Here is a 19422-nt window from a genome sequence, read left to right as displayed (position 1 = left end):
GACTCCTTGCTGCCAAGCTCTCCAACGAACCAGCCAGGCGCAGTCGACTGTTTTCAAAAAAATACACTCGCCCTCCACCACTCACACCACTAAGCACATAGTGCTCCTTGCTGGTGCGGAGCCCCATTTCTGACTCTTTCATATCACTTTTTGCTTGGATTACCAGCACATTATTCACTTTCATTTCTGGAACTCCTTTCAGATTGCATTCGTATCATTGGGATGAATTTCGGCAAGGCTGAAAAGCCCAGGAAGGCAGATGCAATAGCAAGCTCCTGTGGCATTTGCACCTTGAACTGTTGCTCAGATCACACGCAGCAATGTTAAGGCTGGTTCTGCCATTCATCACGTTTATACCAAGTCCTCCAGCAGGGCCATGGTGCTCTCAAGGATACTCACTGATTGAGGAACGCGAAGAGGTATCTCATTACAATCAGAGTGGTCTTTGGCAGGTTCAGAAGCACCTTCCGGATGTGGAGCGCTCTCTCTTGTAAATTATCCATTGCTGAAAGGAAGAAAGAGCACCACAGGGTCATCGTATCACCGTACCCACAACTTGCCACTGGGTCCAAATGCAACCAGTATACTATGCTGGTTCCTGGGCAAGCTATCAAGAAGGACAGCCAGCAGAGCAGCAGTAGAAGGAGGAAGGAAGGGTCTGCCCATTTTCCGGATCCTCCAGCGCTGCCCGGCACGGGAACGCAAAGGCTGCGGGACCTGCTGGCGAAGCCTTTGACAGCGAAGGTCCCTGAACACGTGGAACTTCACTGCAAGTTCCTTCCTAGCGTGGGAGCACTGGATGTCATCTGTTTCAATAGTTCTGGCACAATAGCTCATTCAAGTTAGCTTAGAAAGGTGGGTGTTTAAAAAAGAAATTGTATAACACTCAAAGGAAAATTAACATAGTTAAAGGGTGAGGCAAAAAGCTCTGTGTGCAGCAGCCTACTGAGAAATAAGTGGGCAGCATAAATCATCTCAGAAGGGAGAACTTATTTGGAAGCAGATTTTTCTTTTCGTATAATGTAAATTCAACTCTGTAAACGCATTTATCAGGAGAAAAAACCACGAGCCATTTTAGAAGCAGTTATCTTCTGCTTTACTTCAAAGGCTGCCACGGCAAAGGCCATTTCACTACTTGGACAACAGAATCATTCTTCGATTCTGAAGGACGTGGCAATAGTCAGGCCATTTAAAATGAGGTTGTTCACGTACAAAAAACACAAACAAGCCTCTGCCCACCAGAACCACCTTCAGAAACCATCAAAAATGTTAACAACTGGACTGTGCCTGCCCTCATGGTTGATATTCTTTAACAGGAGCCCAGAAATGGCCCCTCATGATTATGAAGCTAAAAGGTGTACGACTACCACCTTGCCAGCTGAAGAGGACATGCAGAAGCATGGCAGCAGTGTGTATCTACCAACACTAGGGAAAGCACGCAGGGCAAGAAACCCTGCCGGCGATCCCTGCTTCTGAGAGGGCATTTCTGACACCTTCTGATGAGAGGTCTTAAAGATTATTTTTCAGAAAGGGAGGTTTTTGTTTTATTCTGTTTTAAAAGAATCCTGTCACAAAGCACTGTCTCAGAAAAAATCCATGACACAGCTCGTAAAATCTATTCATTTCTACCTCCTTGCTCATTCATAAAAATGCTATGCTATGCTATTCTGCTATCAGAATAAGGATGGCTGTAACCAGGTAAATGCCGAGACTCTGGCTAATAGAGAGTAGGATACCAGTGCAACACAAACCCAACCAAAGTAACCGTAAAAAGATTATTTTGGAGCTAGGAAAAAGGAAGAGGGGAAGAGAGGGAAGTGGAAGATGAGGCTGGAAAAATTAATCCTATTTCTTTTCAGATCTTCATATACTTACTGACACAGGCAATCAGATCATGAAAGATATCCTTGGGGAAGAGAGGATGCTCCAAGCCTCGGAAATAGAGCTTCAGAACTCCTGCTATTGAATCCATGTCATGGTCATTCTGGTCCCCAGCCAGTGGATCTTCCCCTTCATGACAAGCAAAGAAAAACAGACAAGAAAAAATCACAATACTGGAGAAAGGCATCGACTGGAAGGATGCACCTCAGCTGGAGAAAAGGATTTATGCAGCACAAAATTAATCCCACCTACTCCAACTGCACTACAACCAGCGTGAGGTAGAGACAGATCTCTCCTGTGCATCGCAGTCGAGAAGGGAAGCCTCTGACAGCAATCCCAGGAGACCTGGGACAGCTTTCTATCAAGCAGATTACAGTCTGACACGGGAGCGCCTGGCTCACGCCCACGGAGGGTGGCGATGCTCCTAGAGCGGTAGTAACGCTTCCAGGCTCCAGATATTTTGGTAGGGTGTGAACATCACAGATCCACCACGGAGGTGAACATTACATGAGTCCAGGAGCGGGTCTTTATGCAGACTCACAACCGAAGCGAAGGTGGATTTGGTGCGCGCGCAAGAGGCCATTGAGCATCGTGCGCTTGGCTCAGCAGATGCAGACATCTCGCGTTGAACTGGCGGGGGGGGAGTGTTTCTGGGACAGATAATTTGTCACTGCAGATATGCCACAGTTTGTCTGTATTACAAAAGAAAAGATGCCCACTTAAGGAGTTGTTCCCTAGGGAAAACTTCCTATCAGATATAATTAGATTTAATGATGGGGCAATCCTCAAATTGAAGCTATATATATCCATTATGTGACTGAAATTACCAAAGCTTGCCTATTATCTTAATAACACACAGGATAATAAATGGGCCACTACAAACTGGAGCATTATCCTTGATATTAACTGCCACCAAGGGTTCTGGACGAACTAATAAACTGCAGAGACATTATTGTTAACTTTCTCAGTTCTGTATATTATATGCTTTACAGAGACAAGTGAGATGAAGCAAAAAAAAAAAAAAAACAAAAAAAAACCAAACCCAAAAAAATCACCTTTTTATTTCTGCATGTTAGTGCTGGAACAACTGGCTATTTTCCCAAGATGACTGGTATTTCCTTTATTTAAAAAAAGAGGTCTTTCACTCTGATATCAAGCCTCTACCTGCAGCCCATGATAGACATTTCTGCTTCCTCCATTCTTGAGGATTTTAATTCGCAGGTAGATGGAGATGAAGACAGGTGAAATTAGACGCCATGTTTCATACATGTCCATGAAACTCCTCTCTCCCCAAAAGCAAAATAAACTTGCTATGCCCAAGTAATTACTGCTCATCTCTTCCAACAGCAAGCATAGAAACACGCTAACTATATTCTTTTAGAGTGATGTGTTCAGGGAATTAACATGAGCCCTGTTGGTTTTGGTGACCCAAGCAAGACCGGGGAGACGGGCTGCAAGGACGGCCTGAAGAACAAGCTCTTCTGAACCTGCTCTGCTAGAGAGCAGCCCAGCCAGAAGCTGATGAGTCAGGAGGCTCCCAGCCGTTCTTTGCCTTTGTATGGAATGGCTCTTCACAAAGAAAATCAAATCTATTAAAAGCTATGTCACATTAACAGTGTCTTGAAATTTACTCTCTCACTTGCTGATATTTAGAATAAATGTTGCCCAGCTGTGCCTCGAGAACATGGAAAACACAGAATTTCATCCTCTAGCAGCCAGCCTATTCACAAAGAGCTGGGGGGAGAAGGCAGGAAAATCCACTTACACCCAATAATGAAATTCTCTATACCTTTTAGTGTTACAAATAATCAATAAACTACCAGACATGAGAGAAGATTGAATTCAGAATATTTATTATACAGACACTCTACAAGATATAAAGCAGAATGCCAAACAACTGCGTATTCAAGGTTAATGAGCACTAGAAAAGTGTTTGGGCTAGACTCATTTAGGAAACACAAAAATCAAAGGAACAAAATATAGCAAGTTGCATTCAAAACACGCCATTTCAGAACATTTAAACATATTAATACATTTGGCAATAATTTCTGAGATCCTCCTTACCTCTCTCAAATGCATTTTTTATGTCATTTACTTCAACTTGTGACCCAGACACTCTGAATATCCCTTCATGCTGCAAACCTGTAAGACAATAAGAAATGCTGATAAGAGTAAGATAAGATAAGCTGGCACCTTCATCAGCTACAGCATATATGATAAAGGAAACATAAGCAACACAGGCAAAAGTATGCGTTTTAAAAGCCATCTTTCCCTTAGATGTCCCGGCACGTACAGAATATGTAAAAACAGAACTCAGCACCACGGACAAAAAATATTAACCCTTCTTCCTAAACTGACAGAATAACTGGATTGTAACAGCCGTGCATGTTATCTTTTACCCTGAAGGATCCCCAAAGGATTTTACAACCCAGAGAAAGTCATAAACTAACGGTATATCAGCCAGAAGTAAAATATGGCTAACTACCCAATGAAGCAGTTTATTTTGCAAGAGCGATACCGCAAAGGCCCAGAGCAAATCAGCCGATTGAAACGGAAGCATTTAATTACCCCAGCATGACCTGCTATCTAGGGTTTTAGGATAGTCTTAAAGACATTCTTGCTAAAAAGTAAGCATTAGCAACGTCATTAAAACCAATTATCAAGTAGGCGAGGTGTTCCAACATACTACCATCGTAACAATTTTACTAGTACATGTAAGATGAGCAACAACCGTTACAAATCACCTAACGAACAAATACACGCTTCACGTAGGGAAATCAACTCCCATTCATTCAAGCCTTTTAACTGTACACTTTCTGAAACAGTGAACGCTGCAATGTCTTTGCTTTATTTATAATAATGGCTATAAACTCATAAGCTCTCTTGAATGCATCTGTGGCCTCTTCCTCTCAATTTCTGCGACTGTTTTTATCACAACGCAATGAGACCTTTGCGGTATGGGGCTGTACCTGGTAGCTGTGACACACGGCTAGGAACAGTGAAAAGAAACAACCCCAAGTGCAGAGAAGCAAGAATGAAAACGACATTCATCCCACACCTACGCAGCAAAACATTTAGAAATGTCAGGCTACCTCCAACAAAATTCATTCCTGCAATGTCAGTGCGTCAGGCAGGCAGTTTTATCGTTTCTTCTGCCCAAAGTGGATTTGTTGTGTAAAAGCACATTCCTTCTCATTACAAACTGTACCTGTACGGCCACGATCTGACATTCAGAGCAAAAACCAGTTGAGTCTGTTGGAAAATCCTTCTGTTGGGGATCTAAGCTAACCCAGGAATATGAGTCTAAAAACCAAAATCTCCTGATGGCCCCGATTTGGTTCGCATTGCAATGTGGTTTCAACGGTTTTCCCAGCAAATGTCAAAGTATGGCCTTAATAAAGGATTACGGCACTTGGTTCTTCCAAGTGATGATGAGAATGGGACTCTAGATTATAGTTTCTAAAACGGTAATTAAACAAGGAAAATGAAATGGGATTTACTATCTGGCTCTGTATCTTGGTTAATGAAGATAAATTCAACCTCTTTCTACATATGTTAATTAGCAGCTGTTTCACATGCTACCAACAAATGATATCGATTAAAAATGAAAACAAATTATAATAAACATCTAAAATCTTTTACAGCATTCAAGGCCGCGAAGTTAACCTTCCAAACAGGTATAAATCATCTCACTGCGGCAATAAGTAAGCAATTAATTCACTACTTGACCTCCTGCACTCAAATACTTGGAGTATTCCTCCTCCTCTAGGAAGAGGAGGAATGATGATTATTGGTGGTGAAGGCCACATTTCAGGACTCAAAAAGCAAGGTGAGTGGAGGTGAGGCATGAGTAGTATCTAAGGGTGGGAACCTTATTTTACAAGAAACAAAGGGATATTGGTGGAAGAACATTTGCAAGGTCAGTTATTTGCAATAACTATTTGGAAAAGTGATCACACACACAATACCAAAAATATAGCCAAAAAGTCAGTGATAATTTCTTTATATTGCAGTCTCTAGGATTCCTCTCTGCACAAGCACCGCGTCCTGAGCTACTCTGAACATTTTTCGGAAGGCTTCTATATCACTGTTAATTTTATGGAAATAGCACAGGATACCTTTTGTCCATGAACTTACCGTGTCTGCTAATGAATCGTATGCAGCTCTCCACGACCAGGGGAATGGCTTGTGAGGAGTCCTGCGCAAAGAGAAATGTCAACAAGAGCAGCGGTCAGAGTGTAGAGTGAGGGCAAAAGCGTGTGTGTGTGTGGGAGAATGGAAAGCAAATTTATCCTCTCATCTGCCACATTCTGCCTCCACGCAGTTCCAGATGTGTTTAGTTTCTGGACTGATTACCAAACATCTCAAATATGAGCAATTTCAGGATTGCATCAAACTCTGGCTGTTTTGTCACGAACATTTAAAACAGCTCATCAGCACCCTACGGTCACGATCCGCTCAGTAGGGCGCACCATACAGGCACCTGCTCACGGAAAACACTGTCTTCAGTCCAAACGCAGCAAAACCTTCCAGATTGCCACTTTGCAGCTTAAACAACGTTAATGGCAACTTTCAGCATGGCAACAAGCCTTTACACTTCCCCAGCCTTCCCCAGCATCCCCTGATCCTTCACAGCATCACAGGTTACTTTTCAGACAACTGAATTTCTGCAACATCTGCAGTTATTCCTCCCATTTTGGGGAACAGCAACTAAGCAACAGAAGTGCTGCAGTTTGCTTAAGGTCAAATGCCAGTGATTAAAATTACCATGTGATTAAAACTCCCAAGTTTCTGTTTATGTATATAGCCTCTTCTGCAGTAGTTTTGGACCGTGATGCCTCTAATTTATATCAAAATGCTCACTTGTTAGGTTGCCACAGTATCACATTTCAATCGCCTCAAAAGGATGACAGTCCTCTGCTCAAAAATATATATAAAAAAACCAGTTCAACCATTTTCCCAACTTGTTTAGGTTTAATTTTTTTTTGTTTTATTGAAGTGTCATAGAACTTGGTCATATAGTGACAATTAATAATTTCTCTACTAATTATCCATAGCCAGTTAGAACTAGTTTTCTCCATGCTGTACAGAATACCACCAACCAATTAAGAATACTTCAGAAGCCATTCTGCTGCTCAGCTGGCCCCCGAGGACATGCTTTATTAATAATCATCCAAACAGCATCATAACCCCCCAGACTTATTTTGCAGTTTGACAGGAGGAACCCACAGAGAAGCACATATTCTGGGTCCCCAGCAGAGATTAAAACTCCCAGAGCAGTTATGTTTTAAACTGTTAGGTCACAATCAAAAAAGCCCATTAAAACCACATGCAAGTGATTTCATGCAGGTTACTGTGAGCTGTGGATTCAGTGTTTGCAGACAGATTATTTTTAATTTAGGTTTCCAAATCAGAGACCAGTCTGTCAGCTCTACTCGAGTCAGAATATGCTTCTGAGACACCTCAAAAACTGCTTGTGAAAATGGCAATCAAGAGACACACATACTTCAATTCCAGCATAGGAAAGGAGCACTTTTAGAGCATAAGTAAAGGAACAATTAAGCTCAGAAAACTGAAAGGTTTGACTCCGCACACCGAAAACACAACCTGCTCTCTTACTTAATTTCCAATATACAGGGATCCTAAAATCTACAAAGCAACACCCCAAGACAGACTGTATGGAATGAAACTCCAAGCCAAATTTTGTCTTTACATTATCAACAAGAAATATTTTGTTTTTTCCCCTACCTCAAGGAAACACATTTTAGCTCATCAGGTACTAAAAAGTAACAGACTACCCACCACAGCCAGGAAAACAAGGCATCGCTGTTGTAAGTCTTTATTACAAGGCGGCGCAAGCAAGCAAGCAAGCAGTTACTGGTTTAATGGCATTGCAGTGGGACACCAGTGAAAATAAAGGGAGAGGGGACAAAGAAACAACAGCAGAAACCCATAAACCGTGACAGACTCAAGGCTCTTTGGCATTTTTTCTTCCAGGCCTATCAAAACTCAGAGTAAAATGATTTTAGATTTTTGTCAAGGAAAATGAATCAAGGCTGTGTATCCATGTTTTATTGATTTGAGTTACTGAACGAGTAGACACCAGTTCCACTTGAACAAGACTGAAAAGGTCCATTTAAGAGAGGGAGGGAAGGACAGAAACACTTCCCTGCCTTCCATCTATCCTCCTCTACGCAACCACACACCCACCCCTGTTTCGTTACTCAAGGAAATGTTTATTACCTGCTTCCTTATGGTGGAGCTGCGTCTGCCGCTGGCGAGATCAGAACCGCCCATTGGAGCAGGAGGGAAAAACAGAACAGAAAAGTCAAGATAATCCTCCACTATCACCGTTCTCCTTCCTTCGGTATTCCAAACCACGCGCATTTTGGAGGAGGGAAGGAGCCAGATATACAAGTCAATCATAATGACCTAGTCTCATTCAATGTACGGAACTTCAGAAAGACTTTAAGTTACTTTAAATCACTAAAAACCTGAAACAGACACAAGGGAGTCCACTGTTTTGACAAAAGATTACCCTTGACATTTTAATTCCAACCATATGGAAATCTGTTATTTAGGGCTCCTTGTTCAAGATGAAGTTTGTTATAAATTGCCATAGAAGAGCCACTCTACAGAGGGGAGAAGCAGGCGGGAGCACGCTGGTTCCTCCCGTGCTGGTAACAGCGGCCATTGCGGAGTCTTTAAGTTTCTGACAAGACTTCAAAGAAATAAATAAAACAAACCCCCTCAAACACCAGCACACGCTAGTCAGGCGAAGCCTTTTCAGTATAAACCATGATGGTCTCATTTTTTTTATGTTGGTAGACAATAATTGTAGAAAAATAGGAAAAAAAGCCTTCTTTTGCCAGGATTTTTCCCTCAAAATTTATTACTGGGGTTTTAAATTCCTATAGTTTCTTGTAAAAACGAAGCAGGAGAGATAATAGTAGAGAGGCCCTAATGTATCATTCAAGCCAATTCCCTGCTAGGGCAGATGGCTGCTGAATTATAAATAAGGTGATTAGAACTGTGATTTTTAAAAAGACTGTACAATGTGTTAATTCAGGGGAAATTCCTTTTATAAAAATCAAAAACACTGAATGAAAAAAAAAAAATCAGATTCCACGGGCTGTCACAGACAATAAGGTCTATTTTAAACTATTAGCAGTAACGATTCTTTGATATTTAAAATTGTTTCATGATGAACAATATTTTATTATTACAGATGTCAGGCTCTAATTAGGACCTGTCAGCTTTGCTTTGCTGTAAGGAATGTGAAAAGTAGTAATGACTCCAGATCGGGAGTAATCACCTTCCTTTTGTTAACAAGGCAGGATGATGCACAGCCCCTACTCCAGCTCCTCGTGCCCAGCGGAGCCCCTTGAATCCATCAATTTGGAGAGGGAGATTTGTTATGTTTTATAAAAACCCCATCAGGAGAAGCTTAGTTATGGTTCTGTGATTGGTTCTAATTATAAATGAAAAGTTTATTCTGTATGACCTCTATTACTGCTGCAATCCAGTTCCACAGCACAGCAGAGAGCATCGACAGGATAAAGAGTTGTCTGATTTACGCTACTCAGCCCCACACACCAACCACGTGGATAAACCCTGCAGAGTCACGGGCCCATCTCCCTTCCAGAAATACAAACGTGTTTATAAAAATCTTAGTTCGAAGAATACTTCTCTGAGTGATAGTGCCAAATTAAACAGTTTCTCACACCTGCCCATCCCTTCCTCATCTGGATTAAATGCACCAGGGCAAGAAAAAGTGCAAGATCTCCACGTATCTTTATTTTTCCCCTTGGTTATTTTTAACCCCAATCATTTTCCCAACCTGTTGCAACAGGCAGCCCTGCCAGCAGGTGTACGGTCACAACCGCGGCGGCTGCGCAGGGCAGCAACAAGCCAGAAGTGTTTAAGCAGACACTGCATCAAAAGAAATATTCATTACTCAGCTGACCAGAGGCTACAAAACGTATGTATAAGCTGTGCCACCACCTTGCACTGAGGTAGGTTAATAGCAATGGTCTTTAAAGCCATATTAACTAGCAGGAATTTGCTTACATATTAGCTAAATGAATATCTTTTTCTAACAGATACATATCCTGGGCTGGTAACTGATCTGGAATAGCAGTGACCAATTTGCATCACATTTTCCTTAAAAAATGATTCCCTGAGCCACACCTACCTGGCAAGGGAGCAGTCAGTCCTTTGACCTGTCAAGACAGCAAAGAAATACAGCATTAGGAGAAAGGAATGGGAAAATCCTTTCAACTGCTTAGTAAAGCCAGTTTTGGAAGGAGTTGGAGGAGAAAAACCATCAGAGAGGGAGGGGGCAGCTGTCAGGAGCCGGACAGGGGCTGCCTCCCCCAGGAGCGCTGCTGGGGAGACCAGCGAAGCCCGTCCCCGCCGGCACAGCTCCTGCGCGGCCGACCAGGAAAGACGGCAAACAGCTCAGGCTGCCCGAGGACTCTTTCTTTGGGAAGTATTGTTTTTGAAAATTAGTTCTCTGTGCATTCTAATTGTTGACTTCTGCTGCCAAAAAAACGGGCTTGTCAACCCCTCCCTCCTTCCCCCTTCCCAGGGGAATTGGTGGGGCGAGAGATTATACTTTATAAAGCCACTTAGTAAGACTGAAAACATTCATGGATTTGTTAGCCCACAGACTGAACGTGCTGGCATTAAGCTATTTTGGGAGACAGACGTTTAATGATATTTTCCACAAACATATTTATAAAAACGTTCCATTAACTTGCACTGAGTTTGCAAGGAAGCAGCCAAGCTAACGACTACTGCTAATGCAGGCATCATTTTAAAACAGCACAACAAGGAGTAAGAGAGACAGAAAACTAGTATGTGCCTTTGGGAATTGTACAGGCCAGGTCTTTTGCTGGTATAGATCATCATCGGTGAAACCACACTGATTTACAATAGCTGAAAATCCACCTTCCCTGTGATGCCTTCCTCTTCCTGGGGAGATGGAAGAACGAACGAGGGAAACATCGAATTGCTGATGGCTGACAATTAGTTGAGCACATCTCGATAGCCACTTTCTTCTCCCCACGTAAAGCCAAAACAGTGCATAATTTACATGAAAATGTTATTCTGAAGCAGAATTTCCAGCCATCTGTCCCATTTCCATCATAGAATATTCATATATATAAATTACATGGCTGTGGCAACATCAAGAGGCTCCTACATTAGGGTGACAAATGTGTACAGTAGGCAGGGACATAATTGCTTGTAGATAGGAAGACTTGCTGCTATTTTTATTACTGGAACTTGTCATCTTTAGATTAAGGTAATTTGCAAGAGGGCTAATAAATGTCACCTGAGGATGGGGCAAAGAAGAATAAAAATTGTAACAAACCCATGAATTTTCCAGGGACTGAAGACACGCAGCTGTAGGCACATTTTTCAGTAAAGCTTCTAACCATGCTCCGGGGACTTGTGAAAGGAATTTTATTTGCCCATTTCCCAATTAAGTGACATTTTATGGATAAGCCTAGGCACGGTCCCCAGTTTGTACCATTAACCTGCTAACGTGGTTTTGGAGACAAAATGTACCTCCCTTTCCCAGCTCCGTTTGATCTCACAGATGACAGAAGTGATTTTTTTTTCAGAAGCTGCTGGAGCTCACCCTGACACACACTGGGTCCCTTCACAGAGTGACTAAGAAAGCTCTGGTATTGCAAAGCAACCACAAAAAAACAGAAGCAGCCTTTAAATCTACATAGCAATACAGAAATCGCATTTAATTTCCTCTTCTTTTCCCCCCACCACAGCTTGAGATGGGTTCAAGGGGCAGGCAGGTTAAGAGGAAATAGGTCTCGGTATGCAGAGGTCAGCTATGATCCAGGAATGTGATTAGTCACAGGGGCAGCACGGGTGTCATTTGGAGATATTTAGAGGCAGAAGAAAAATACCCTAAGGACATAGATCTTTGGCTTCATCCACCCTTTCTACAGGACAGCTGAAGAGACCAGCAACTTTAAACAATAAAGCTCAAAACGATGGCAACATCCTTTCCTTACCTTCTAGTGGTTTGGGTCTGATAAACATGAAACGCTTAATTACTGTAGCAATAAGTATTTTATTTTTATAGTGCGTTTTTAAACTGGAAGCAAAGCACTTCAAAGACCACATGCTGTTTAAGTTTTCATTCAGAAGATTTGCACGCCATAAACTGTGGGGAGTCCAGTTAAGTTACATATCAAAACACGAGCCCTGCTCCAGGATACAAACCCAGGAACGAGTTGAGCCATTTTTTGACCTGACATTTAGACTGTTAAAACCTTCTCCTCTGCAAATACGAGGCAGACAGGTTTCTATGGAAACTTGGATGCATAGTTTAAGTGTGTTTCGCCAACAGGATTTGCCCATACCATGAAGGGAAAGAAATCTTCCTTTGTTCTGACACTAATAGCAAATGCATATTCAGTTCTGGCTGCTGCCCCTTGCCTAATGCCCTCTAGATAGGCAACATATTTTACATGCTCTGAAATTTGTTTGTTATTCTCCTAATAAAAGCCCGTGCTCACAGACATTAGGTTTGGTCTGGATGGAACCCACAGAGGTGAGAAGCAGCTAAACTACCATGCAAATGAAACTTCTGACCAGCCTAACAAGGCAATACTTCTCAACTAATCAGTAAACTGTAAATCGCAAGGTTTACCCCCATACGGATTATTAAGGGAGAAGCAGAATGTGCATGTATGGGGAGAGGACAGGCCGAACAAATGGGCATACGCTTCATTTTAACAAATAAGCGATGCCCATTAGTGATTCATTAAGCATTTTCCGTTCACCATTAATCAAGCGGCCATGTAGGTCATTTGGCTTCTCCATCATGCAGATCGGAAAAATAAATTCATAAAACATGAGTATGCCCACTTTGCATCAGTAATCCAAGACGGTTACACTCAGTCAGCTGACTAATTGAATAAGTGCAACAGCCTGGCTAATAGCAGTGACGAGCGGACTCACTTTCTCCCAGGGTCTTCTGAAGAAGGTCGTGTTTGGCCTGCAGCTTCGTTATCAGGTTCCTGCCTTCCAGATACTCCTTCATTTTCTGTGAAGGTGGAAAAAAACCAAGATCATGAGTGGGCAATTAATTTCTTCGATCGCATCTTTAGGTTACTGGATTCTGAACCTAATGCTGAAGTACAGGATTACTCTGCAATTCACAGTGCAAGAGATGCACTAAGTCCTCCTGCTTTATGTATCTATGCAAATCCGAAGCTCAGCCCATGAGTATCTGCAGTGCAATTTCTATTGTTTCACCGTGGAATCAGCTGAATGTTTGGCATCTTTTAGACATCTGAGAAGCTGTCACGCATCTCCCCTCCAGACAGGGCGAAATGGAAATGCGCTTCCCTCGCGCGTCACAGGCAACTGAATGAGCAATCTGTTTTAACAAACTAAAAGGCTGCTACTGTGCTTATTCTCTCACTTAACCTCTCTCACCCCACTTTACTTGTCAAATAGTGTGTCTGCCTCCACGCTGGGTGATACACAGGGTTGCGAGGGGGGCACGGGACAAAACAAATAAAGATATTATTTAAGTTCCGATTTGTTCTCTCGGTGAAATATTATACAATCATACAGTCATTTTTCCCACTTCTTTCTGATTTTTCACAGCTCTGCAAATGCTAGGTTTTTTACAGCTCTTTCATCTCTTATTCTGCAGTTCAGAACAGCATTATTTATCTTCGCTGTGCTGCAGCGCATAAAATACTCTGCTATACGGTAGCCGACCACATTATAATTAGGACGTTTACACTCAAAAATACATAAATAGCACACAACTCTTCAAATACCACAGGCCATTCTTTAGAAACATGAGTTATTTTAAAAATTCAGCTAGCAAAATGAACACAAAAAGGATTCTCATTTAATAATGACATGTTCCAGTTCTAGTCTTCACCTTTCCCAATTCTATCTACCCTCTTCCAGTTCTGGTCTAGTATTGCCAAATTAGTCTGCAAATCCTTAAGGTAAAAAAATGGTATTTTAGCTCAGAGAGCGCCTGGACCCTGGGCGATATATACACACACTGCGACAGTACTGAGGGTGGGGAGAAACCATCCAGGAGCGAACGCCGTTTCCATCCTGGGCTCCCCAGCAGCGGTGCGTACCGACACGACGAAAATGGCTGAGCTGGGGCTTTCATCAATTGCCAAAAGTCTGCGGTTTACGTCCCTTTGGTTGGCAACATCGGAAGAAAAATTTCACAAGAATTAAGTCCCTTTGGAGACTCTCAGCACTTCCTGCTTCCTATACGAATACTTCAACTTTTTTGTTGGTGTTTTAGAAGAAAACAGGAAGCATGAACACGGGGGCAAAAAAAATTAACCTATCTTTTGGAATTTCTCTGTAGAATCTGTTCGCCAAGCCCCAACTACGTATTTTGCTAAATCCGTTAAATTTTTGCATCAAATTTTGACAGAAGAAAACATGAAGAGTATAAGCTGCAAAAATAACCAGAGAATTTGAAGTGAGGATTTGAGGATAAATCTGGTTCTGGGAGGTGCTGAGCTCCCCGTCTCAAAGTCACGATCAGGCAAAGAGACAGAAGGGCTAGAAGGCTCAGCTCCAAATAGCTCTAACAGAAGCTTAAAGATCAGCAAATCAACTCAATTTGGAAGAGAGTTAAGCTTCCCTTTGAAGCAGATATAAAAAGTGAAGCTCAGCCTATGGTGGCTGCGGTTCAGGGGCACGCTGCTGGCACCCGCAGATGCCCTGGCTGATGGCTCCGGCTTGGAGGCGTTTGCAGCGGTCACATTAAGAGCGTCGCTGGCCCGCAGATGGGTATCAGGGATCGTTTTAAAGGAGAAAAAGCTAAGGTTCCTATCCAGTGCAGTATTTCATGCATTCTTTCTGTTTCCTCATGCCTAACATTCTGTACCCTGCCTGTTACCAGTACGCTTATGAAAAAATACGTAATTTCAAAATCAGGCTTCAGGCTTTTTTCAATGAATTACAAAGATCCGCTGGCATTTTATTTCTGGCTTGATAAAAGCAGTCAAGGGAAAAAAAAAAAAATAATCAAACTACTGGAGAACTCCTTCGGATTTCATTTCTGGCAGAGCACAGCTGGAGTCAGACAAAGTACAATCAGACACAAAGCAGCAGAAACATCCTTAAGTCACGTTATTTCCACATTGTAAAAATTAAGAGGTGAAGATCTGTTATAAGCCAGAGACAGTGAGCGTTTTGCACCTACCGTCTCCTCAAAACCATGCAACTTTGACACCCTCTCCAAGCCCAAACTCATTGCAGTATTTTTCCAGCGGGACCCAGTTGCCGGGTGCCGCACATAATGAAGCGAAATGCAAACTGGACCATATCTTCCCACCTCGTGGGAAAGGAGGTTTTATGCTTTTGAGGCTATGAAGAAAAACAGTTTGTGTCACTGTCCCACATCCTTAACTGTCTCCGATCTGGAAAGCTCAGCAGTTTTCCTCTCTCCTTCCCCCCGCAAGAATGACTTCAAACAAGGCACTCGATTGAAGGAGCGGGTGAATCAGATCCCCGCTCCCCTGCTAGCGACTGAACGTGGGAACAGTGGCACATTGACACAACCAACATGACATTTCTGCGGGACTGATTAGCAGGGGAACTTTATACAATACTTACTGATGTCTTAAGGGTTTGGTAATAATAAATTTACATTAATTTTAAGCACTTCACAGAATGAGTGTTGTACTGGGTTTTAATCTTTCTAGAAGAAAAAAATAATATTTCGACTAAGAACTAAAATGATCCCCTGTTTTAGAGGTAAAAAGAATCAAATCATTCATCCCCCTTTTCACTTCTCAGGTAGGGCGGAGTGCCAGCTGTATTACAACTCGCAGTACGGTTTCACCCCGACAGGCATCTCGGGCCAGCTCGGATGCTGCTGGCTCCGGAAGCGGGACCGTAGCCATGGCAGCGGCGGTACCCGCCTGCGGGCTCCCCGGACACATCCCCGCGGTTCGGCTCCCTGAAGTCACTGCCGCTTCCTCGCCTCAGCTCCCTGCATCGGCTCAGAGCTCAGTCAGTCAGCATTCCTATGCTTTTCACTGACATGGGGAAGTTTAAGCTTCTATTCTGAATAAAAACCTTCCTTCAAAGCCCTAACAACAGAGCCATCTCGGCACCAGCGTGCAGTGATATGCCTCTAGTGGAAATACAGCTTCTACCAGCGCAGCGATACTACAGTCAGTACTCCTTCAATTAAATTCCCATGGCGGCATCGCTCTATTTACCTAAGAGCTCTGCCTAGCTAGCAATGCAGTACACGGAATTTCCAACTTGAGTTACATAGTAATATGGAATATTCTTTCAAATTAGTATTTTTCTTTCAGTTCATATCCCTCAGCATTTAGCACATCGTAAGGCATGGGGGGATTTGTATCTCTATACCACACTACACTTTGTTTTTTCCCCCTACACAAAGAATGCCTCGCCCATATTGCTACACAGCTCTGCCTTCAGTCTCATTAATACTCATCTGAGCATTTTCTCATAGGCTGAAAAAACTGCTCCTTACAGATTCAAAGCCTGAAATCCTTATAAAGGATATTTATAAGTCTGGTCAATAGTAGATCAATCAAGCATCTGATTAGGCTGGTTAAAGAGGGCCTCCACAAGCACCTTTGTTCGTCGAGGGTTATTTTACCCACGGGGCGCAGGACACGACAGACTGCACCCCTGCTTACTGAGACGGCTCCGCACTCCTGCTGCGACCTCGCTGCTCTGCAGCGGGACCCTAACACGACGAAACGGAAAAATATTACACCCAAATAAAGTCCGGGGTTCGGTCTCCTATTTGAACTTACAATAGTCCCTCTCTAGAAAGGGAACGCTTAGAGCTCAATTAAAAAAACATTTTTCTGGTTTTATAACCCTGGGCAGGGTGGTCAATCCCTTCTTAATGGAATCAGTTTCTCCACCCACTTTTCTGAACAGCCAGTTTCACCTTCTACAAAGGCTTTTTAATTTTTCTAAGTCAAGGCCCGATAGAAACCATCCTGCCAGCTAGTGTAATTTGCACAGAAACTTCAGACTTTTAATCAGCAACCCCATTCTTGGAAGAGGAATGTAAAGGGCAGTAAGTACAGCACAAGATGCCCAAAGGAATGACGAAGTAACCAGGATCAGAGGTACGATTTTCATCTGCTATTTTGAAATATTTTTAAAATGGAAGCAAATTGAACAGTTTAACATAAATCTAATTTAGGAAAAAACACGTAGTCTGGTATGAAAGTCAATATAAAAAGCTCTTAGCATCTTGTAAAAATGCATCGACATGATTAAAAGCTTACGTGAGCTGAAATTGTAAGATGATAATAACAAGAAATGAAAGAGCTAAGCATTCTTTTAGTTTGTATCATTTTTGAAAATTGATATTTACAAGCTATTAAGTTCTTTCTCAGACAATTTCTTTTTAGATGCAGAAGAAATCAAATTTTACACAATTTATCCACAGACTAAGTTTGCATCAACAAAGGTATCCCAATGTATTTGTAAAGAAATCAAAGTACCCGTTTCTAAAACCTGCTTGTCGAAAATCAATTACAGAAACATTTTTACATGATAGCCTCATTTTGCACTCTCTTGTGAGTATAATTCTAAATACATTACATGTGCTCATACTGAAAATTAACTCCTTACTGTGAAATAGAACTGCTCTGTCTCCTGCTGGTTGGCCCGTCTCTTGGCAATGCTCGGTTTGCTCATGAACGTTTCCGAGACAGTGGATTTAACAGACTCCATAGAGTTGCTGTACTGAAAGCAGTCAGACACATCGAAGTCCTCTATCGTAACTATATCCTGGATTGTCTGGAGTGTAGCTTCCATAGTCTTCTTAACCTGCCCAGCAAGAATGAGAGTGTTTAAAAAATGAAGATAGTGTGTTGCAAGTAAAAAACAAAGGTAGTAAGTACCCTCGAGCATTTTACTGATAAATAAGATATTAGTGGTTTCACATGCTGTGCGCCTTCACTAAGGGGCAAGTTTTGCTCCTTAACAGCACAGTCCGTATAAGCAAAGGGCTGGCAGCACACGGAACCTGCCAGGAGGAGGAAAACACCCGTAATCTCAGAGGCTGGGATGAGGAGGAGACGTAAGGACATTTAACCTCAAAGCAGAGTGCTGGAACAAAGATCTTATAATCGTCTTCTGTAACTGCATCTACTGGGCAGCAAATGTTAGATATTAAAACCAGGACTTTGTGGCACTGTAAATTTTTACTGAAGGCCAGAATCAACTTCCTGGACATAAAGGAGTTGCAAATTTTGCCCAAGGAGGATTAAAAATGCTTGAACACAGAGGTGCAGATTAGGTATTTTGACCTGTTCCCAAACAAATGCCATTGATCTAGTCTTCTCATCTCAGACAACCAATTAAACAAAAACCAGCTCTTACCTTAAGTTATGCATATTCACTGTCTTCACTTCAAAACATTAAATTCCCCTTTTTCTATTAGCTATTCAAATACCACTTTTGCAATATAGCCAGCCCTATCAACTTAAGGATGGGAAGAGAGATACGTGTGGGTATTTTAAAGGATCCTCTCCGTGCACCCGGTTTTCATGTGAAATCACACACTGATATACTGCTGGCCTCAGTTGCCTTATTCTTGAATTTTACCCCAAGTCTTCATAAAAGAGGATCACAGCAACCAGATTCTTCCTTAATCAGTCCCCAGCTCCCCGCTGGAAGTAGTAAAAGGGTTGTTGACTTTGGTTGTTCAGCTCACCTCTTCATTTTCAATCTTAAGCGTGGATAATCTAGACTGCAATTGCTGGCACCTCTGCACTAACTCACTCTGGACTGGCTGCTGGGCACATAGCTGCGACTCCTGGAAGACAAACATCCCCATTTTCAGAGAAAACCCCACATAATCAAGAACATTGCAAACAGTTCATTATATTATTATAAACAAACATCCTCCCAAGTGCTTAATTTTAAATCTTTGTAGCCCTGGATTTCAACCATTGGAAAAGGCCTGTGTTCTACCAGCCTATCGGCCTGCATTTATAGACACTCATTTGGCCTTGAGAAGAACCAAGAGAAATGATTCAGAGAATGTGAGCTGTTAACTGAACGACAGTCTGCAGGTAATTCTTTTTCTTCCCATGATCTTACAGGATACCTCCAAAGCACAGAGAAACCGAGAAAGGTCATTCGCAGTCTGAGGGTTTCACTTAAGAGGGCAGAGACAAAGAGAAGCCTTAAGCAGCGACTGTAAGAAGAGGCTGGCTGCAAGAAACCATCCTTACAGTTTTTTCTCAGTGTTCAGGACGATAATCTAGAAATCCAACCAATTGACCTAAATTATTACATTGGACATGTGTTCCCATTTAGATTTGGGAACCGGTTTCAGCTTGTGCGACTTTAAACAGTTCCCAGATGAGTAACCACATCTTGATAAATCTATAAAGAGAGAGGTTTTCATTGCCAAAAATGAAAGTCCTCTGACTGCCTTCTCTCACAATGAAGATGCATAAAGCACCCCTATAAACCATTTGTGTTCTAAGATTACATACT

At 42.2% G+C, this 19422-nt stretch overlaps 1 protein-coding gene across 1 annotated transcript in view; it reads right to left on the bottom strand.

Annotated features, from left to right (window-relative positions):
• Window positions 1-19422, bottom strand: part of SRGAP2 (SLIT-ROBO Rho GTPase activating protein 2) — a 108911-nt gene that overhangs the window by 17933 nt on the left and 71556 nt on the right. The window contains exons 8-16 of the mRNA XM_082330178.1: window positions 18632-18733; window positions 17545-17742; window positions 12874-12958; window positions 10076-10103; window positions 8125-8149; window positions 6019-6079; window positions 3946-4023; window positions 1876-2010; window positions 400-505 (exon numbers count right to left, since the gene is read on the bottom strand). Coding sequence (XP_082186304.1) covers window positions 400-505; window positions 1876-2010; window positions 3946-4023; window positions 6019-6079; window positions 8125-8149; window positions 10076-10103; window positions 12874-12958; window positions 17545-17742; window positions 18632-18733 — 818 coding nt within the window. The remainder of the gene's footprint in view (window positions 1-399; window positions 506-1875; window positions 2011-3945; window positions 4024-6018; window positions 6080-8124; window positions 8150-10075; window positions 10104-12873; window positions 12959-17544; window positions 17743-18631; window positions 18734-19422) is intronic.

This window comes from Platalea leucorodia (genome assembly GCF_965183815.1).
Source record: "Platalea leucorodia genome assembly, chromosome: 19".
NCBI lineage: Eukaryota > Metazoa > Chordata > Aves > Pelecaniformes > Threskiornithidae > Platalea > Platalea leucorodia.
The sequence above is the reverse complement of the archived record's forward strand: the minus strand, read 5'-3'. Positions and strand labels throughout refer to the sequence as shown.